The 22,704-nt window shown below is 44.3% G+C and overlaps 1 protein-coding gene across 2 annotated transcripts; it reads left to right on the top strand.

Moving 5' to 3' along the window:
* The first annotated feature begins 11,772 nt into the window (after window positions 1-11,772).
* IL22RA2 (interleukin 22 receptor subunit alpha 2) lies at window positions 11,773-22,467 on the top strand. 2 transcript variants are annotated; one of them, XM_043541909.1, is made up of 6 exons: window positions 11,773-11,913; window positions 14,148-14,286; window positions 15,620-15,798; window positions 19,386-19,555; window positions 20,152-20,311; window positions 21,045-22,467. In XM_043541909.1, the coding sequence occupies exons 1-5, from the start codon at window positions 11,820-11,822 to the stop codon at window positions 20,305-20,307; spliced, it is 738 nt and encodes a 245-aa protein (XP_043397844.1). In that variant the 5' UTR covers window positions 11,773-11,819; the 3' UTR covers window positions 20,308-20,311; window positions 21,045-22,467. The 2 variants fall into 2 exon arrangements, with proteins under 2 accessions (XP_043397844.1, XP_007058130.1); XM_007058068.4 differs by having other exon boundaries at window positions 20,152-22,466.
* Window positions 22,468-22,704: the final 237 nt, after the last annotated feature.

Here is a 22,704-nt window from a genome sequence, read left to right as displayed (position 1 = left end):
ATAGTGCGGAACTTAGCTGACCCAGTCCTATTGGGTGCTGACTGGGGACTCAGGGCGGGCAAAGCCAAGAGTCGGGGGGTGGAGCCTGAGATGGTGGCCACAAAGTACCCAAGGGAAGGGATAAAGGTAAGCCCGAATCACCAAAGGTGAAAGAATCCCTCCCCCGGAGACGGGGAACAAGGGGGGAGGCTAGCAAGAAACCTCCTAGACAACAAAGCCCAGAGCATAAAGAATGCTGGTTATGCGGCAACAAAGGATCCCTTGGGGGAGGAGCGCCAGGATTATAGCCCTCGGGGATCCGAGGAAGACCAGGACCTGGGGGCCAGGCAACAGAGACCCAAGGTGGGGTACCTAGGCCACCAGCCGCAGGTAGAGGAAGAATGAGGACTCTGTCGAGCCAAGGGGCATAGAGGGGAGGCCTGTCTCTTCCACGGATGTGGGGTGGGGGGGGTGGTAACCCTAGAGAGGGTCCGCCAGAACCCACAGCGGGGGTGCAGGAGCTCCCACTGAGAGGTGAATTTGTCTGGTCGAGGAGGGGCAGGGGCAGGGACAGGGACAGGTGGAGCCTGGTGGCTTCTTGTAGGGGGGAGATGTGGGGCAGGGCAGGGGTAAAACCCCTTGAATGCCCTGCCAAAATGCTGGCTAAGCCCCGCTTTCTGGTCGGGAAGCCAGGTGCAGGGGCTGAGGCAGCCAGCAGAGAGGCCAGCTGCAGGCCCTAATGAGGGCTGGCTCACAGGAATGACTTGAGCTAAGTAGCGGCAGCTGGGCTGAGGAAGGGAAGGGCTATAAAAGCCCTGGAGAAAGCTCAGTCAGAACAGGGCTATTCTGGGATGGGGTAGGAGGCTTACAGCTCTGTCTCCTCACCAAAGGCAAGGAGCCTCATGGGCCAGGAGACCCTGGGAAGGGTCTGAATGGGGAAAGCTGTTTGGGGGGGGGGGAATAAAAGGGACTACACGGTAGCACTGTAAATAAAGACACAAGGGTGAAGCACTGAAGAAGGTGTTGGCCGGCCAAATAAAGAGTTCCAACACAGGGCATAGGCACGAGGAGGTGGAAGCCTGTGCAGACCTTGTGACAAACCTCTTCAGGTGATACTATGTAACACTGCTACCTTTTTTCCTGATGGATTTTAAAGCTTCTCACAAGGTTTCGTCCAGAAACAACACTTTAGGTTAAATAAACAGGTGAAGACTAAAGGCAGATTCATATTTGAAATGCGCCCTTCATAGGTCCAGCCTGCCCTTGGCCCTCTTACCTCCCCCCCCCCCCCCAAAATAAGGACAGGGGTCAGGTCTGAGATCCTGGTTTTGGCCCATCTCTGTGGCAGCAAGCTTCTACAGTGCAAACCAATGGAAATCTGGCAGAGCAAGGAACTGAACCCAGGTTTCCCAAGTTCTAGGCTAGTGCCTTAACCACTCCTCTCTCTTGAAAATTATCAAGATGCTTATGCAGCCCCATTGCAGTGAATGGATTAGTTCAGGGGTGGCCAACCTGTGGCTCCGGAGTCACATGTGGCTCTTCAGAAGTTAATATGCGGCTCCTTGTATAGGCATCGACTCCGGAGCTGAAGCTACAGGTGCCAACTTTCCAATGTGCAGAGGAGTGCTCACTGCTCAACCCCTGGCTCCATCACAGGCCCTGCCCCCACTCCACCCCTTTCCGCTCCCTCTGCTGAGCCTGCCATGCCGTCGCTCCTCCCCCCTCGTCCCCAGAGCCTCCTGCACGCCACGAAACAGAGGATCAGAGGGAGAGGGAGGCGCTGATCAGCGAGGCTGGCCGGGAGGCACTGGGAGTCGGGGGTGGAAGCGTATGGGGGGCTGCTGACATATTACTGTGGCTCTTTGGCAATGTCCATTGGTAAATTCTGGCTCAGGTTGGCCAGCCCTGGATTAGTTGTTGCAGTACAAAGAATGCTGGGCTGCTTTGAAACTGCCAACCTGTTCCAGTTACCTATTATGGATGAACTTTAAACAAAGTAGTTTAAGTTGTCAGTAAAGTCGAGTGTTTTGAAGATTTAAATTACATAAATAATAAACTACCAGTTTAAAGCACAGATGCTTTTTCCTAGGGACATGTGTATTACAATATGGAACTTGCATTGGCTTGGAGAATTACTGTACAGTAGAACCTCAGAGTTATGAACACCTCAGGAATGGAGGTTGTTCATAACTCTGAAATGTTCGTAACTCAACAAAACATTATGGCTATTCTTTCAAAAGTTTACAACTGAACACTGACTTAATGCAGCGTTGAAATTTTACTATGCAGAAGAAAAACGCTGCTTTCCCTTTATTTTTTATTAGTTTACTTTTAACACCATACTGTATTGTATTTGGGGGGGGGGGGGGTGTTTGTTTTTGTTTTGGTCTCTGCTGCTACCTGATTGTGTATTTCCAGTTCCAAATGAGGGGTGTGGTTGACTGGTCAGTTCGTAACTGTGAGGTTCTACTGTATTTTTAACAAGACAAGGTGGGTGAGGTTGGTGAACAAGACAAGCTTTTGAGCTTACACAAAGCTCTTCCTTTTTCCTCCTCCAAATTCTAGATGGTTATTAGGCAGAAGAACTTGGAAGCTGGTAATAGAATTTTGATACTGGGGCCATCCAACATCTAGTGTAAAACCAAACCTGTTATGTAAAGCTCTTAAATTGCACCTCCCACGAAGATATAGTCTACTCATGATTAACACATCTAGTTTAAAACTTCTGCTTTCAAAGCCACTTTTTCTGGTAATATGGAATGAGCTATCTGTGGACACACTTCCAGTAAGATGAGTAATACAATTGCCTTAAGGTTTTGAATTCTTACAGGAGAGCGGTGCTTATGTGAGTTTCAGAGGTTGGGCAACTTAAATTCAGTAAACAGTATGTACAAGCACAGATCTTCCTTGTAGCTGTTTGCAGTTAAATATTTACCCTTTCCATTCTCCAACTCAAAACTAAACAATTTTACAGTTGTATTAAAATGTAAAGCAAATTGAATAACTGTAGTTAAATTAGAAATAGTTTAGGATGACTGAGGAGATGTTTTTGCTGGTTCATACTGTTCAGATTAGCACAGTAGTCTGCTTAAATAAAGATTAAAAATCAAGCTTCATACTATGTGTAATACTGAGTTGTTCCAGGATCTAAGCATACAGTTTGTGCATGTGGGGGGGGGGAGGAGTGTACATACATAAAAAAACTCCAACTGAGCCCAAGTTGCAGCCTACAAGGACTTTAAGCCAAGTCACAACCCCTGCCCCTTTCCCCTGGACAATTGTAAGGACCTCTTACAGTGATTTAACTTGCAGGTGTGCAAATAGTGGTTGACTTAATTATTTGTATTAAGCACCTAGAAGCCCAGTCATGGACCTGGACCCATTGTGCTAGTCATTGTACAAATGCAGAACAAAAAGATGGGCCCTGTCCTCAGGAGCTTACAATCTAAGTAGAGCTGCATTTACTTAGCTTGCAAGCTCTTTCATATGTGCTTCATCTTCAGTACTGAGCGGAAGTTTTGCTGCAAGGCTCTGTGAAATGTTTTGTTTGTAACTGGTCTGATACTGCAGAATTGTACCAGGTTGTATACACTGCCCACTTACATGACTGCCTAGAGAAGGAGCCAGTCCCAACCCCAAAAGTGCTGTGTGTAGCAGACTCAGCACTCCCCTAGGGCGGCCTTTTAACAGTTGATGAAAGGGTACAAAAACTCCGCTCAACAGCAGAAAAGCAGGCACAATGCCAGATGTGGGCCGCGAGCCAGATGGAAGAATCCATCCAGCTTCCTTTCTATCAGCTCTGCTCACAGGAAGAAGAACGAGGAAGAACTCTCTACCCAGGCTTGGACACGTGGGAGAAGACAGAGGGCTTCTGAAGGCCTCTTCCCAATGGGAGGGGAGGAAGGTGCTGCTGTGAAGATAACTTAAACGAGAGAGGGTGGCAGCAAAGAGGATGAGAGGGGGCAGACCAAGCACTAAGCAGGAGCTGTGAATGTGCTGTTAGGGGCTTTTCAGGAGGAAGGGAATGGAGTTCATTGATGAAGCCAGTTCCTTATTCTTGTCCCCACAAACTTTGGGGAGAAAACAGGTCACAGAGAAGAAAAATGTACTGACCTCCTACCTGACCTAGGGAGAGTCTGGCCTTCAAATAAGTCTCTGCTTCTGTCAGGCAGCGGTATAGTATTCTTCCTTCTACAAAGCCATCCTAGTTTGAACCAAATGACTCGTAGATTTCGGGCAGTTAAACAATTATTCAGTTTGACAATACTATAAATTAATAAACTTCTGACTTTCAGGCTGCACAGTGAGACAAAAAGGCCATTTTATTGGGAAGGGGGGATTTAGCAAATTTACAACTTGTTAGTGGCTAAGGGATATGGAACCCTTGTTGAATATAGCTAAGTTGATCAAGAGTCGTCACTGTCATATGGTTGTGTGAGTGGCCTATGTTAAATGCCCAATGGATGGTCTGCCATGTTTGTAGTGATGGTAAAATATGATCCATTCCCCCCCTCCCCCAAACTGCCATTCTTCATAGTAGTCTGTGTGTGAAGCACAGAATAGGCATGGAATCCCCCCTCCCCTTAGCTTTGAGGTACCTTGGTGCAGCAGTATCAGGAAGCTTGCGTGGCCACTCCTTGTGTTGTACCTATCCAGGCCTAAATGGAGGTCTCTATTCTCCAGCACGATATCACTGGCACTTTTTAAAAAGCAGAAGGAAGTTAATTCCGTCCTGAAATAAATTTGGTATCTCACATGAAATAATTCAGATTTTTTTTGTTGCTTGACAGTATCCATGTGTCTCAACATTCAGAGCACCACTTATAGTATTTTGGCATAATTCAAGGTTTCACATGATGCTAAATACTTATTTTAAATGAAAATAACTTATTTAATATATAATAAACCTCTAACATATCATCCTTCACAGCTCCAATCTCCCCACCTTTTTCAAGCACCCATACTCTATAGCCTTTGGGAGTTAGAGCTGTAATTTACAAGCTTGATCCCAGGTTTTTTTGTGTCAAAAGTTAAGGCGCGCACCGCTGACTGAGAAGCTGTGGATTTGCTCACTCTACAAAGCAGCTCACTACTTGCTTTCCTTGAAACTTGCCTGCAATAAATCTTGTTGTGCAATATCTCTTCCTGAAACAGCTAGTGTACTCTCCTACCTTGGTCCCTGGGGCGTGGTAAAAGAATGATAGAAGCAAAAAGTCCCTGTTGCTTGAAAAATAAGAAAACAAAGTGGATTCATTCACATACTAAATGTTAAACATTCTCCACTGTATTGAGCAGAACAATTGATGACACCACTGCTTCTCTCAACAGCATTCCATAGGTTCTGTACCAAGGCATATAACCCCACATACTATCAAACTGCTTATCTTAGTATTTATTTGGTAAGGAGCTGGTCTCATACTTGTGTGGCCTCTGCAGGAAAGCTGGGCTGGTTGCGAGAAATATTCAGTGTAAACTAGGTTATCTGATTTCCAGTTCTGCCCTGCCATCACTTCCTTCAAATCTGTGTACATAGCAAAAGTTAAATTGAACCATGTCCAATGGGTCAATTTCAGGCTTGTGTGTCTTAGGTTTCAAAGTAGGGCTGCAGTGGGGAATTAAATAATGCAGACTGTGGGTACCGATCCTCTGCAGGGGTGAATTTCACCTGTACTGAATAATTCCTCTTACAACTGGGAAATGCATTTCATTCTACAGCAAGTCTGTTTTGGTAGTGTCAAAGGTTTAATGCATAAGGGGAACTCCAATCAGCTGCTTACGTGAGTGTGACCTGGTTTCCATCCAAGTCCTACAAAGGGGTTGTGCTATAATGCCAGCATTGATGGCTATATTTAGCCTCAAATAAAAGTACTTCTAAGGCCCAGTACTCTACCTGTGCACTCATATTAAGTAAATAAGGGTGTCTTTTTACTGTACCTGCACATTTATCACACTACTGCTGCGTAAGCCAATTTGTCAAGTGCTTTGAAATAAAATGGGAGGAGTAGGATCTTAAGCCCAACAAATGCTTCCTTTTAAATTAACATGAGTATATTTTAAAACAATTTCTGTAAAAGCCTGCAGGGAACATTAATATTTCCAGCTTTCAGTGACACTTCACAGTTCTTACCTTTTTCTTAAAAGGTTGGTTCTCCTAGTTATAAATTCTTGTTTAAAATATACAGTATTGCCATACTCCTTAAATACCATCCTGTTACCTTTTTGACAAATGTGTGTACATTTCATGCAACATATAGGTCTTACATTTCATACAGGTTATAGGTAGATGGTAATCTTTTGGGAATGTAGCTTATTGTAGAGCAGTGAGTACATTGGGGCACGAGCCCTGGAAATTGGAGTCTCTGGGTGGTAGTGGAATATAAATACTTCACATGCACATTTTAATAAGATATTTCAATAAACCGAAATACTTAAACAGGTCAACATAATATCTGCTAATCATTTTACAAATAAATTTCAGTGTAAACTAGAACTTGTCCTGAACCATAGCACTAATCCGAACACCATGAACTGTGCATTGGGATAGGAACTTTTCTCTAGTACAGGGGTCGGCAACCTTTCAGAAGTGGTGCGCCGAGTCTTCATTTATTCGCTTTAATTTAAGGGTTCACGTGCCGGTAATACATTGTAATGTTTTTTAGAAGGTCTCTCTCTCTCTATAAGTCTATGTATTATATAACTAAACTATTGTTGTATTGTAAAATAAACAAGGTTTTCAAAATGTTTAAGAAGCTTCATTTAAAATTAAATTAAAATGTTGATCTTATGCCGCTGGCCTGCTCAGCCCGCTGCTGGTCTGGGGTTCCGTTCACCTAGGCCGGCAGCGGGCTGAGTGGGGCCTGCGGCTGGGACCCCGTCTGGCAAGGGGCCAGCAGCCAGAACCCCAGACCGGCAGTGGGCTGAGCGGCTCAGCCCACTGCCGCTCAGGAGTTCCATCCGCCAGCTCCTGCCAGCCGGGATCCCAGCTGCCGGACCCGCTCAGCCCGCTGCCGGTCTGGGGTCCTGGCCCTGCCCACATAGAGTGGGTACCTACCTTCTCCCTGGTTCTGGCCATTCTCTTCCTCTCTCTCTCTCTCTCTCTCTGCACTGAGCTGAGGGTGGGAGTGCACTGAGCACAGGGCTGGGGGTGAAGGAGCAGGTTGGGGTGTAGGGTCTGAACAGGAGCTAGAATGAGGGAGGGGGCTCAGGGTTGGGGCAGGAGATTTGGGTGTGGAGCGCTCAGCTGGGCAGCTCCCATTGGGTGGGAAGGGTGCAGGTGGGAATGAGGGGGGGGAAGGTGCAGGAGCTCAGGGTGGGGGTGGGGATGTGGGGGGTGCATGGGTGTGGGGGGGCTGGGGGCATGTGAGGGGGGTGCAGGTGTGGGGGCCCTGGGTATGTGTGGGGTATGTCAGAGTCAGGCCTGGGATAAAGGGGGGGGGTGAAGGAGTCAAGCAGAGGGCTGGGTGTGTGTGATGGGGGTACAGGGCTCAGGGCAGGGGCCTTGGGGGTGTGCGGGGCTGCAGGGCTCAGGGCAGAGGGCTGGGTGTGTGGGGGGGGGTGAGGGGATATGGGCTGGGGTCATAGGGTGCTCACGGCAGGGGGGTGGAAGGGATATGCCCCGCTTCCCCAAGGCCCTGCCCCTGCCCCTGCCCCTGCCCCTGCCCCTGCCCCTGCCCCTGCCCCTGCCCCTGTCCCTGCTCTGCCTCTGCTGGGAGCAGCATGCATGCTGACTCCACTCCTCCCTCACCCCCTCACAAGGGCCATCAGCTGATCAGCTGGCAGGGAGGGACAGAGAGGAGGAGGAGGAGGAGGAGGAGGGGCAGGAACCCAGCACACTGTGGGAAGAGGCAGGAGAGCCAGCAGGACCAAGCTTCTGCCCCCGCAGGAGGGGGCGGGGAGCGGAGAAGAGCGGGCTGGGCTGGGCTGGATTTTTAATGGCACGCTGCTGCCTGCCGGGACCCCTGCTCGCGTGCCTTAAAAATGGGCTCGCCGACCCCTGCTCTAGTAGAACTAGAATATGAACAAAAGGCTTTCGTAAGCCACCTGAGTGAAATCCTGGCCCCAGTGAAGTCAATGGAAGTTCTGCCATTGACCTTAGAACCAGGATTTCACCCTCTCTGAAACACTGGTTTTGAATTATTTTCTACTGGTGGGAAGAACTGAAGAATAAGAATAGTCATTGAAAAGCCACAGGGTTTTAAAACACATCACTCCACAGCTCAGTAGAAAATATCATGCTGTAAGTTTTGTTGGTACAGATCAAAGTCTAGAAGCACATCCTGTGTTGAAGGAAGCACGTCTTTAAAATTCAGTGATGACATCAGTCTTGTTACTGGACTATGTAAAAGTTCCTCATTCCTGAATTTGAGCTCATAAAACATTAAAATAAATACCAGTTATTTCTAGGGAGGGGAACTGCTTGAAGGTCATCGTTGTTTGAGAGGTGTGTCGGGGAAATCAAGAGATAAGAACAATTTCCCAGTCAGCGGCACATGTACTATCTGGGATTATGTTCTACTCTTGCTGATTTTTCTTCTTTTCTTTCTGGATTTCATTCCTCATATTCCTATCATTCCTGGCCCACCACATGGGCTGATTGACTAATTAGTCAGAGAGAGAAACTCAATTTTCAACAGTCTTTAGTGCAAATTCAGCCCTGATGTACATTGGTACAACTTCACTAAGGAAGTAGAACGTGTCCCCATTTACACTGGAGCTGAATTGGGCCCCATTTGTGGAAACAGCTGCCAGTGGCTTTTTTCCAGATTGCTAGTGTATTAAAGTATGGTCACAACTTCACATAAGACACTCTTTAATTCATTTATTTTTCATTAAAACCATTATTTGCAGCCAGATGGTGCACTCATTGAAGTTCATGAGTATTTTGCTGTTGATTTCAGTTGGACCAGGAGTTTGTCCTTGCGGAACAGACTGCATCCGGGCTAATGTTTCTGCACCTATGTACTGTGTGTGCATTAGTTATATCTCTTTGAGAGGCATCACCAGGTGACACTGGTTAATAGTCTTGACAGGGAGAGGGAGGTTAGAGTGAGCAAATGGGGCCTCTTGGAAAGACATGCTATCTTGTTTTTAATTTTGTAAGGTTTTGTGCATAGGCAGCTTCAGGAGAGAGAGCACTTGTGTAAGAAGCTGCAGAGCTTGGTCTCTGATTAGAGTCTGTTCCTGAGGCATGCTTGGGCCTTAGGAACAGGACATTGGGGTTGGGCTAATATTCCGGGAAGAAAGGATTGGCTGCATGTTGTTTGACCATCTCATTTCAGGACTGGGGTAGATCCGTAAATAAAATATGTTACGCTTAGAATATACCCAGACTCCGTATCACTGATTCTTCCTTCACTGGGAAGTCCACCGCAAAGCCCCTATATCTACTACCTCTCCGCAGAGTGATGCTGGTGTTTGAATGGCACCAGGGTGTCAGAAGATGGGGCAACAATGTATTAAGTGCATTTAAATAAGTTCATAAACCCAGCAGTTGGTACAACAAGTTGGATAGCACAGTAAAGCATGTTGGAGACTGAACTTCGAGGCTCCTATAAAGCATGGCACTTAAGTCATAATGGCTTTTTTTTTTAACTCCTTTTTTTTCTCCTAAATGTTCTTACACCTGCAGTTCATATAGACGTTAGTGGGAGTTTTGGGTGCTTAGCACCTTTCTGCTATTTAAAGGCATAAAGCAATTGTGTTTTCACTCACATCTCTCCAAAAGTGCATTTCAAAATGAATGTGTTAAATAGACTTGGAAACTAAAAGCATTCTGGACCCAAAACCAAGGCTTTCAAGCCAGATTACCTTTAATAGCAAAGTGTTGTATGTTATGAAGAGCAGTTTTGTCATGTTCTTTGATTTTGGATGGGCAAACGGCGAAACAGAATAAGAAGCAAAAGCCTCTTCACAGCTGAGCAAGTGATAGCCAAAAACAGACAAGTGTGGCATTTTTGGTGGCCTCAGAATGGACATAAAACATTGTAGTGTTTTTGGGAGCTGCTAGATAAGCAGCACTTCTGACCATCAGCTCATTTATTTAGGCGCCTACATATGGTCTTAAGATGCTAACTTTAGGCACCCAGGTTTTTTGTTTTTTTAATTTTAGTCTAGTTATGATGGAGGGGCAGCCAGGCCAAACCTGAGCAGCATTGCGCCCCTGGGTGCTGGGTCCCTACGCCACTCACTGAAGTTGGGGTTGGCCGCCCCTCCATTACGACAGAAGGGCATCTGGGCCAAACCTGAGTAGTGTGGGGACATGAGACCGTGGAGTGAGTGAAGCTGGGCAGCAGGGATCAGTAGGGAGCTGCCCTAGCCTGGGACAGGATTACTGGCCTGGGAGGCACTGCTAAGTAGCCGGGAAGATCCTGGAGGCAGTGTATGAGAGGCTGGGGATGAGTTATTGGTGGGCTATGGGGTGAGTGGGGAGTGTTGGGGGCTGTGGCTTGTGATGCTAAGGTGTTGGGCTGCAGAGAGAGGCGTGTATTTCAGAGCTGCTGCGGTGCGGGGGGGCATGAGGATAAATGGGGGCTGGTGGAGAGTTGTGTTGGGGTATATGTGAGGTGGGAGGGGCATGCTGAGGTTGGTATGAGGCAGGGTCACTTTGCTGTCTAGTTGATGGGAGGTGGGGAGCCCCAATTTCCATAGTGCACAGTGCCCAGAAATCCAGGCCCGCTTATTATAAAGTTTTATTCCAAGCCTAGAAGTGACACAGCTGCCAAGTCAAGAACAAGTGGCTGTCTGTTTAATTTGGAACAATGAAGATATTAACTTGGTTAGATCAAAAGTTACTTTTATGTAAGGCCCAAAAAAATGGTTACTCACCTCGTAACTGTTGTTCTTCGAGATGAGTGGTTCACGTCTATCCCAATCAGGTGTGCGCGCACCGCATGCACAACAGCTGGAAGATTTTTCCCTTAGCAGTGTCCATAGGGTCAGCTTGGGTGCCCCCATGAAGTTGAGCCTTCATGGCTCCCAGTATAGGGCCCTGCCGACCTGCCACCCCCTCAGTTCCTTTTTACTGCCGGTGGTGGCTAGCTGGAACACTTGCTTTGCAAGCGCTTTGGGCAGTGTCCACTCTTCGTGTTTATAGTTTGTCGTAGTTACTAGTGTGTGTTAGGTGGTAGCAGTAGTAGTAGTTCTTAAGTTTCCTTTTGGGGGTTCCCCCCACCAACACTCCCCCGGTACTGGGGTATGCCCCAGTCCCCAGGGTTCAAGCTCTGCGACGATTGTGGAAAGTTTATGCCTCAGTGTGACCCGCACTCTTCCTGTCCATGGTATCTCAGGGAGAGCCACCAGAAGGAGAGGTGCAGAATTTGCAAAGGGTTCCACCCTAGGACCTTAAAAGACCGGGATCAAAGGCTCAAGGGCCTTCCTAATGGAGGCAGCACTCCAGCCCCAATCCAACCAGGGTCAGGAGAACCCACGCCGAGCACCTCCTCTCTGGTGCCGACAGTGTGCGAGCCAGTGCTGAGGAAGGATCCCAAGAAGTCACAGCACCACCATGGCTCCACCCAGAGACTATCTTCTGTGAGGCACTGGTCTCAGTCCCTGGTGCCCCAGAAAAAGAAGAGTCCGGAGAGGGATCGCTCTTCCCCATCCAAGCCCAAGGAGCCTGCGGCAGGGAGACCCAATTCGGGCCATGTCACCTTGGCTCCTCCACCTCCCAGAGTCTCGTCAACTCCTGCCCCCACCCAGGGACCAAACCTACCCTTGCTAATGGGCGTGTGGGTCTCCAACGAAAGGGGAACTAAATATGGAACAATGATACTTATGAACGACACACACTTCCTTTTTAAAGTAGTGATACATTTGGTTATATATGACGAAGAGCTACAGAGATGCTCTCCATCCATGCAGCTGCTCTTCTAACCGTGCTGATTAAACGCTACCCCCTGTACTTATTGATACATTTGCTTTGGACTGGTGTAACTGGTAAGTAAACTCTTCTAATTCTTTTGATGTGGAGGCAATGTTGGGTTTTCTTAATGAATCTGGACAAATGACTCAGTCAGGATCTCTAGGTGTTTTCACAAATGTATAAAGTTTTGTCATTTCCAAATGTTGGTTGGTTTTATTGTTTTTCAAGGTTCTGAATTAGAAGCTAAGACAAATGTTTCCCATTAAAAATAATTCTATAGCTATATCATCAGTCACTTTAACTGATGTAAAAAGAAAAGGAGTACTTGTGGCACCTTAGAGACTAACCAATTGATTTGAGCATAAGCTTTCGTGAGCTACAGCTCACTTCAATGTGTTTTAGTTCATTCTGTTATAATGCTAGAATAGGTAGTCTGGCTGTATCACTGAAAGAGGGAAATTGGATGCTTCTGAGGCTTGTTAACTGGTTCAGATTAGCATGAAAATTGTTTCCCAGGGTGGATAAACATCAATTATTACTTTTTTAATAAAAAAATCAGATTTTTTTATTTAAATCGGATTTTTTTGATAAAATGCTTTTTGAGGGAAAAACCTATCTAAAGATAGTTTTAATTAAGATACATTATAGCTCAAAGATATCTCATCATGGAATGCATCAATGTCCACTGAATGCATCCAATGAAGTGAGCTGTAGCTCATGAAAGCTTATGCTCAAATAAATTGGTTAATCTCTAAGGTGCCACAAGTCCTCCTTTTCTTTTTGTGAATACAGACTAACACGGCTACTCTGAAACCTGTCATCATGGAATAGGGATTATAAATTCTAATTCTATAGCATGAGACAATATATTCATGTAATGTTTAAGAAAAGTTTTGTAAATGAGTTTCAATAGTTCACGAATTAAGGACCCAATCTTATGGGGTTCCACAGGCTTTTGTATAGATTATTTAGGTAATCTCTCTATCTACCCAATGGGACTCCGTGCTCAGTCTAGAAGATACCATCAGAGATGCTTAGTTGTGCAGTTCTCAAAAATGTGGATGTGTGTCTCCAGAGATAACATGCTTGTTAACAGCAAAAATGTTTTTAAATAAACAGTATAGAGAGATGAGAAATAACAGACCTCAAATCTATTGTCCCTCTGCAAATTTGTGTACACAGAGCCAATCGCTTACCTCTCTCTAAAAGTGCAAAGTTTCAAAAAGTTCAATGAATAGAAGATTGTTGGGGGCAGAATAGATTTGGACAAGGAAAAGAAGTTTGGAGATAAATGTGAGAAGCGAGGGACGTATGCTTGTTTTGTTAAAATATTATATGTTTGCTGTTGAAGAAAAAAATCCAGAATACTTAATTACAGGTTTCAGAGTAGCAGCCGTGTTAGTCTGTATTCGCAAAAAGAAAAGGAGTACTTGTGGCACCTTAGAGACTAACCAATTTATTTGAGCATAAGCTTTCATGAGCTACAGCTCACTTCATCGGATGCATTATGTTGTTTGTTTTAGTTAAATAAATCAATTTAAATGTCTGTCTGGTGATGTTCTCCTAATACAGCATGGCAAGAAAATCCTCCAAATATTAATGATTAACCTGTTGAATTGGAGATAATTCACCTCCCAATGACTTCATAAATATCTGCTTCGATTACCTTTAGTAAATGAAATAACCAAACAAGCATTCATTTTCTGATATAGCTGTAAAGTTTTTTCAAAATAAATTACTGTTTAAAAATGTATAGTGTGTACCTTCTAAAAATGAAACCTACATCCATCTCTGAGTTGTGAAGAACATGTCAATATCAATATCAATTTGATTTAACTCAAATCCACCCTGTTGTTGCCATCTGACAAATGTTCAGTTTCTTATGTGGCATAAACTGGTAAATTTCAGATCACTTTTTACTGGACAGGAGTTGACATCACAAACCAGCACAACAACTGGAACCTTGATTGACCATTAAGATGTTAATATTTTCAACGGGCATGCAGAGCCTCTCACTCCTTAGCATTTATATGGGCACTGCATAAATAATAAATATTAACAATAATAATCCCTATAGTTTATGGTTGAGACGTGGGTGGGATGGCATTGGGGAAACTAGAAACTGCTGATGTAGCTGTGCCTGTGAATTGACTTAACATGCTTCAATTTTCTAGGATGTCAGTGTGGCCCCTGTTACTGGCACTAAATTCACTATTCTGTAAAAGAAAATAATACCACAAATTACAATTTAACTACTTTAGTTCTGTATGTGTCTAAAACAAATGCTTTCTATCCTTTATTACTTTAGTTTCAGGAAATCGAGAATTGCAGGAATTAATTAAACCACAAAAGGTCGAATTTCACTCATTAAACTTCAACAATACTTTGCATTGGCATCCTGGGAGGGCTGCCACAGGTGACATCATCTACTTTGTGCAGTACAAAGTGTAAGTACAGTGAGGAACTCCCAGCTCCTGCTTGTCTTTATGTCTGTGGTAGCTGGGCTGAGAAGTAGAACTGAGCAAGAACTGATTTTTTTTCAGTTCACTGGCAGTTCCAAAAAGTCAAGAACAAAATTGTTTTGGGTTGACCCAAAGGAAATGTTTTGCAAAATATTGGGCAAACTGAAAAGTCAAAGAAAAATTTGTTTTGGGTCAAAGTGGTTTTGTTTCAATTTTGAGCTTTTCAAATGGTTTTATGATTATTTATTAGTAAAGTAGTGTGCAATTTTGAAACAGTCTTTTTGAATGCAAAAATGTTCAAATGAAACATTCTGACTTCAAAGAATGTGGTGTTTTCCCCCTCCACGACCATTCAATGAAATTGATAAGAATTCGCAAAAGGGTTCACTGCTGCTGAATCTGCATTTTTCACTGAAAAACTTCACTCTTCTCTTCCTTCCTATGTTCGGGGAGTTGCCATGCTCTGTTACCTCAAAAGAGGTGATTTAGTCAATTGCTACAAATAGCACAAAAGATGACTTTTTAGAACCTGACAAAGGGTGATGTCAAGTCACTCCCTGCAATGTGCTGAGCATCTTCATCACTCATTGTCTCTGGGGTGGAATGTGCTATCTCACTGGCTACATTTTCAAAAGCAACTAGTTCGCTTGGGTGCCTCAGTCTTTAGTTGTCCAATTTTTGAGACACCTTAAAGGGGGTTGGTTATTAGATATACTGAGCTCCTTCCCTCTGGGTGAAATTCTGTGGCCTGCATTGTGCAGGAGGTCAGACTAGATGATCAAAATGGTCCCTTCTGACCTAAATATCTATGAATCTATATCATGTAGGTCATCCCACATGGAGGCACCTTAGATCACTAGTCACTTCTGAAAATTTAAGCCACAGTGCCCAGCAATAGGAAGTGAGAAACAAGACTTCATTTGCTGATTGGAACCGCAAGAAGCCTTAGATGGGCAATTTGACATTTTGCTGACATGGAAAAATATCTAGTAGGCTGCAGCTAGCACCCTTTATCTAGAGGGGAAAAAAGTGCCATAGGTTTTTAATTACAAGAAGCGGTCAGCACTTCAGTTTTATGTCTCCTTTAGAAAAATGCAGTAATACACTTTGGAAAGCACCTATGACATCAACTTTTCCTGCAATCAACTTGGATGAAAAAGCTATTTGCCATGGCAGATCTGAGGATCTGGTGTTTGGGTGCAGCTCAGCAACTGGATATGGAACTATAATGTCAGAACCTCCACAACTTTAAACCAATGGTCAAAAATTACCAAAGTCTACACCTTCTCTCCCTCTCCTCCTTCCTCCCCCTCCACAGATATGGGCAAAGCCTATGGAAAAATAAAGAAGAATGTTGGGGTATTCATGAAGTTTTTTGTGACCTAACACATGAGACATCTGATATCGGAGAACCTTATTATGGCAGAGTGAAATCTCTTTCAGCTGGAGTCCATTCAGATTGGATCACCAGTAGCAGATTTACTCCGTGGAGGGAAAGTAAGTCTGAAAGTGTTTAGCCGTTCTGTATCCAGAAATATGGGCTCCCTCTTCCAGGGATGTCTGTTTTTTCCCCACAACTTGTAATTTTGAATAGTCACTTCATAACTAAAAGTTTAAACAAAGAAAAATTATTATTACATTGCAGACCAAGTTAACATTGTGATTCTTAAATCTTAGCGTATACCTTTTGTTTCACGCTATGATCTTTTTTGTTCTGAATGCACATTTGTACCCACAAAATAGGTTGCTAGAAGTCTAAGCTCTATTGCTTGTGACTGCTATTGTTTGCAGCCTTGGTACTGTACTCATAGTTGACAGCAAACACAAAAGTGCTGGTGCAAAATTAGAGGCCTCACTGAAGATACCCTCTACAGTGCTAAATGCTTGTTGTCTTTAGCCTTCTACAGCATCATGTAAAGGTTTCTATAGTAAGAAAGAACACGTTATGTCAAATTTGTTCTCCTCCACGTTGCTGGCTTATTGATCTCAGAGTATGTTAATTCCATGAGAAGGATGGGGAAGTTCCTTTTTCTGCCGAAAGAGTGAATTTAGCAAAACTGAGCTGTGAGCTAGCTGGCAGTGGGTACGCTTTGTGCTTGTGGAAGATGCCCACTTCCCTAGAGACTGGACTATATATAACTACCATCAGCCCGAGCCGACTCACATTCAATGCTTCAGTTTAGAGTATGCTGCTGAGGAAATAGTGAAACTGTTGAACTGCTTGGAGGGTGGGGGGGGGGGAGGAAAGATTCCTAGGTGGCTCTGAGCTATGAAGGTCAGTAAAATTCAGTTGCTTTAGCAAGTAAGACTCTCCATGCAGGATAAAACAGCTGTGTAGTATTGCTGTACAGTACACCCATGCAATCTGCACCAGGTGGTAGGCAGACGATATGTTCGCTAAATCAGGGTGTGGCAGAGGAGCAGCAAAAAGATGCACAAGTCCAAGGGCGAAGCGTGTGTTATCCAGACATCAGGTGTCAGAACCTTATTCAGAAACAGAGCATTAATAGTCAGACATCTAGGTCTCAGGAATCCGCCATTCTCAAGAATCCGCCATTCTATTACAAAACAAATACTTTATACAAAATTCCACTTAGCTTGAGTACACACAAGTACTAATTAGTTGCCTATACATAACTGAGAAACCAGAGGCTGATGCTCTTTAACTTAAGAAACGGGTATCTCCAAGATAACTAAATGGCATGGAGCTGGAACAAGCACTCTCATTAGCGTTCAACACCACGGCCACGTCTGGACAAAGGATCGAAAAACCCGAGAGTAAGGGGGGAAATGTGTCCTCCTTAAGCTATGGAAAAAAGGAGCAGAAAGTCAAGAGTTATTGGCTGCACTGGAACATCCTGCCAGTGGTCTACACCAGCACCTGTCAAGTGCAAGTTCAGTGCCTTCAAGAACACAGTATATCTTTCAATGAAGGAACAGTCTGTAAAGCTTGTTGTATAGCTGTGATCACCATCCTTTACTGCACTGCAATCTCTTCTATGTGTTGTTTCCTAATTGCATGCTTAACTTTCTTGCTAATGCATTTCCTTCCACCTGGGGCCAGGGGAACAAGTCTGAAGGGAAGTTCATAGCAGATGAACCTTTGTTTTGGCACAGTAGGTTTACAGCTTTACAGTATTTAGAAGTTGGTAAATGTGTAACTTTTTCTTTTGACGGTATATATCCTAGTGATGATATACAGAGAAGCAGCAACAGAAAAGGTGATAGCATGTTTTTCTAGCTCACTTTTGTTTGGTACAGTTGATCTCCTGGATCTGTGAGAGTCAGGGTTAGGGGGCTTATTCCTTCACCCACTTACTTCCCTGGTCCTTCTCGCATGAACAGAGAGCAACAATACCCGAAGTCCAAGGGTGCAAACAATTCAGTGTTTATTGGGGTGAACTTCCAGCAAGCATGATTCCAGTTTCATTCCTTAGTGTCCCCCTTCCCAGCTCTGACACCACAGAGCCTTACACCTGTGTACCTGTTCCCCTTCCTGCCCTTAGCTAAACATGATTCCAATTTCCCCACCCCCATTCCCTGTTCCCATTCCCCCCTTTTCTTCCTGATTGACTGCAGACTATATAGTAAAACTTGAGTTCAGCTTAGCTATACCTTAACCAATCATTTTCCTGAAATTTAACTAACCAATCCTAACATATTGTAACATGATTATGTAACCAATTATATCCCACCACCTTAATTAGTTTACACCCAGCAAAATTAATTATACAGCAGACAGAAACAATCACAGAACCAGACAGAGATTATCCAGACAGACAATAACAAAGTGGGAACTATAATGACAAAACAATACAGAAGTGAGGATTTCACATCCCAGCTATTGATAAGTGAGTTCTTGCCAGACAGGATGCTATCAAACTAAGTTTCGTTTTACATCTTCTAGGCACTTCCCTTTCTCTGGAGGCGATAGGCATTATCAGGACAGGATTGTATTCCTAACAGCCCAATAGCACCTTATTTCAATGTGACTAGTTTGGAATGTGAGGATGTGACTGTTTGCTTCCCAGCTTATGGCTGCCTCTGCTGCTTAGCCAAAGGCCTTGGCCTAAGAACAGGGCCTCAGACTGTCACAGTAAGAGAAGGCCCTTACACCGGCAGACAGTGATTTTGATTCTTTCTTTTATACCTCTAGAACTAGCCAAGTGATAAGAATACACCTAAATTCTTAGCGTATAGGCCTTTATAGGTAGGCCCGAATATCTATATCCTAACAGTCAGACTGAACAATCCTCATTACAATTTAAGGGACTGAGGTTTTCCTTAATCATTTGCTTGTGACTGAGACTAAGCTTTGTCCCAGAGACTAGTATTTTATGACAGGAGCTTGGGTGATGAAACATGTTCACCTGTTTCACTTTCATGGGTGGTGGAACAACTTTTAGAGTGGGGGTGCTGAGAGCCACTGAACCAAGCTGTAAACCCTGTGTATAATGGAAGCCACTTCAAGCCAGGGGATGCTGCAGCACCCTCTTTCCATCACCTATGCTCACCTTCCCTCTCCGACTCCAGCCACCCACCCACCCAAAAAAGAAATAACATTGGGTTGATTCTGCCTTACCATGTCATTGGGAATGGCACAAGATTTAAGCCGTAGCTATTTAAAAACCCAAATGTTTTTCAAATATGTCAAAAGCTCCTGTCCTCACTGAGGACTATGTCCATGGCAAGACAGTTGTTTTTAAGGTAGCCATTTTGAGTAATCCAAACACACAGACAATTCTGAAAGTCCTAACTCATGAAAATTCCCTTTTGCTTACAACAAATATACCTTGTGAACAGCAACATGGAATTTTACCAAACTTTCACAAGTTTTCATCTTTTGAGCTGATATTTCTCATGGTTGTAAATTAAAACTTTGCACTATTTAAAAAAAAAACCTTAAAAGCAACCCATCAGCTGTAAGTACCTCTTTACTAGCATGATGCCACTATACAAAGATAGTAACATTACAAATTAAATTATTTGATGGTCTATTTTTCCCCCAATTGCTTACAATTCAGGACTGTGAGGTAAGCATTAATCAGTTATAATTATTTTCATATTTTTGTTTATTACTCTAGCAAAAATAGGACCTCCATCAGTAAATGTGACTCCTAGAAACAAATCCATAAAATTAAAGCTCCAGGCTCCAAATTCACCTTATACAAGGAGAAGAGGCAGCAAGATACCAATGACAAACTATTATGATCTATCCTATCGAGTGTTTCTAATCAGCAACATGCTAGATGAAGTAAGTGCACGTTCATGTACACATTGTACTTCTAAAAATTTAATTACGTAAGCCTGTGCAAACCCCTCCTGTTTTAATAGAGCCGGCGCTAGACATAAGAAGGGCAATTGCTTAGGGCCCCGACCAGCTCAAGGGGGCCCCTTATTCGCTTTCTCATTTAACGTGGACTATTTAACAAGTTTATTAGTATGTGGGCAGGGGGGAGAGGGCAAAAAATATTTCTGCTTAGGGCCCTCACTGGGCTAGCACAGCCTCTGTTTACAATTGAATTAACCCTCCAGATTTGCTTGTGCATAACTAAATGAATGTAGAGGTTTTAGAAAATAATTCATGACTTTATTATTGTGTCACCAACCTTTATCCTATCCCTTTGTTAGTGTGTTTCAGCTCTCCTTTATCATTCCTAAATGAGCTCTTTGTGGAGGGTCTTTTTGGATGCTACAAGCTAATAAATTATTTTATTTACATACTGTTGTTGGCTCACGCACATCCTAAATATGGCTGTACAGTGCTGCTGTCCTTAATGAAGCCATGCCATAGAAATACTTATTACAGAAGTATACTGATTGTGATTTTCCCCTTCCCCCTATATGTAGAAAAACAAAATACTGGTGTATGAAGGAACAGACAAAATTGTTAAAATAGAAGGTTTGAAACCTGAAGTCAGCTACTGCATAGTGGTTGCAACCTACTTGCCAGTGCTGGACCGCAGCAGTGTGTACAGCAGTAGGAAATGCACGGTACCTCTATGACATGGTAAGTGAACAAAAGAGGAGCTGCATGGGATCCCAGAAGCTAGAGATGGTAAAGACCTACCAAACTACCTAGTCCATGCCCTTGCCAACACAAGATAGAACAAAAGGTCATATGAAACTGCTACTGTATTTGAAACTCAAGCAATATACCCAAAGCTTTCACGCACTTCTCTCAAAAGCAGAAGAAATATGGTAGGTACAGTACGTTTGATTATTTGCTTGTTGACATTAGTGCTTAGATCACCAGGAAAAACCCTCATATAAATAGATTAGGAATGCCCCTTATTTCCCTGTGATTAAATATAGATACACAGTATTATTTCCATCAGCTTTGATGGCCTGGAAGTAACAAATAACTCAGACCTGTAACTTAGGGTATGTCTACACTTGCAGAGTTTTTGCACTGTAAGTTTCACCGGTGATAGGAAACCAGTGAAAGTAAAGCGCTGGTTTGTGTACTCACTTAATTCTTCAGGCTTCAGACAGTGTTTGCCTTAGCAGCACTTGCATCACCGATGAGAGCAGTGCTCTAGGGCAGCTATCCCACAGTGCAGCGCTCTCGATAGGTCTGGAGGGGTGGGGGAGTTTGAGTAAAAGGCATTCTGGGTCCCTGCTCTGTCCCCTTTGATGCACTGGTTCATGTCCCAGCAGCCCCATTACTTTCTTGTTTCTTTCACGACATTTTTTAAAACCCCCTGCTGTCTGGCTTCTTTCCCTGCCACATCTACAATCAGGAATGGATCCTGCACTGCTGTCCACTATTCTGATAGCTGTCACTTGCACATCGCACATAGCAGTGCAGCTGTTCTTAAACTTGCAAAGAGAACTGCAGTCAGAGTTGCCCGGTGAGCTGCCTGAAATGGAAATAAGTAACATTCGATTGCTTTTGGCATTAGCTGAGGACCCGAGCACTGTGGACCCGAGCACTGTGGACCCGGTGTTTTTGGGCTAGGGAAACTAGCTCAGAGTGGTGGGATTGTATCATTATGCATGTCTGGGATGACGACCAGTGGCTTCAAAACTTTCGGATGCGGAGAGCCACCTTCATGGAACTGTGTACTGAGCTTTTCCTAGACCTGTGTCGCAAGGACACCAGACTGAGAGCTGCACTCACTGTCGAGAAGCTTGTGGCAATCACATTGTGGAAGCTGGCGACTCCAGACAGCTATCGGGTGGTTGCAAACCAGTTTGGAATGGGAAGATAGACCATTGGTGACATGGTAACTCAAGTGTGCAAGGCCATTAATCGCATCCTACTGCACAAGACCGTGACTCTTGGAAATGTGCGTGACATTTTGAATGGCTTTGCAGAAATTTGCTTCCCTAACTGTGGTGGAGAGATAGATGGAACCCACATCCCTATTGTTGCCCCGGCCCACCTTGGCACAGAGTACATAAATTGTAAGGGGTACTTCTCCATGGTTTTTCAGGCACTAGTGGATCATCATGAGTGTTTCACTGATATTAATGCTGGGTGGTCCAGAAAGGATGTATGACGCATGTATCTTTAAAAACACTGGCCTGTACAGAAAGCTGCAAATGGGGACTTTCTTTCCAGACCAACGGCTCACTGTTGGGGAAGTGGAATTGCCCATTGTGATCCTGGGAGACCCAGCTTACCCACTGATGCCATGGCTCATGAAGCCATACACAGGAAACTAGATGTCAGTAAGGAATGTTTCAACAACAGGCTGAATAGGTGCAAAATGGCTGTCGAACGTGAATTTGGCTGTTTGAAAGCGCGCTGGAGATATTTGTATTGTAGACTAGAAATGAGTGAGGAAAATATTCCCACAGTTATTGCGGCGTGCTGTACTTTACATAACGTTTGTGAGGGGAAGGGCGAAAGGTGTACTCATACGTGGAGCCTGGCGGCCGAACGCCTGGCTGCTGAGTTTCAGCAGCCAGATACTTGGGCTATTAGAGGGGCACAACGTGTGGCAGTTAGGATCCGGGATGCCTTGGGGGGAAAGTTTTTTTGAAAATGAAAATCATTAAACTTTGCTGCTATGCTTGGGAAAGGAAGTGTCAACAGCACGTGCTGTGCTGCCTGGCGGTTCTGTCTGCGATTTCAGTGACGTTGAAGTGCTAGATGACTTGTAGCTGTGCTGACGTGTACAGAAATGTGAACACACAAATAAAGCTCGCTTCTTTTTGAAAAAAGTGTGCTTTTATTTTAAAAACAGAGAAAACACCTCATGCACTTATATCAATCCTGAGTGATGGTGGGGAACAGAGTGGGGTGCCCGTATACCTCACAGCGGTGTATAACTCCAGCTGTCACTGGACAAGCTGTCTGGGGGTGTAGATTGTTGAGGAATGGAAAAATTTAAAGCAAGCCTATGAGAATGTGCAGTGGGAGTTTGGGGAGTGCATACAAAATTCTTTCCCATT

This window comes from Chelonia mydas, chromosome 3, assembly GCF_015237465.2.
Source record: "Chelonia mydas isolate rCheMyd1 chromosome 3, rCheMyd1.pri.v2, whole genome shotgun sequence".
NCBI classification, from domain to species: domain Eukaryota; kingdom Metazoa; phylum Chordata; order Testudines; family Cheloniidae; genus Chelonia; species Chelonia mydas.
Note: the sequence above shows the minus strand (reverse complement) of the source record. Positions and strands in the feature narration are given on the sequence as shown.

Bases quoted from the DNA above. Each gene is read 5' to 3' on its own strand.
- IL22RA2 (XM_043541909.1), top strand. From the start codon at position 11,820: ATGCTCTCCATCCATGCAGCTGCTCTTCTAACCGTGCTGATTAAACGC. The intron at 14,287-15,619 runs GTAAGTACAGTG...CCCCCTCCACAG, and splicing joins TACTTTGTGCAGTACAAAGT to ATATGGGCAAAGCCTATGGA. The intron at 19,556-20,151 runs GTAAGTGCACGT...CCCTATATGTAG, and splicing joins TCAGCAACATGCTAGATGAA to AAAAACAAAATACTGGTGTA.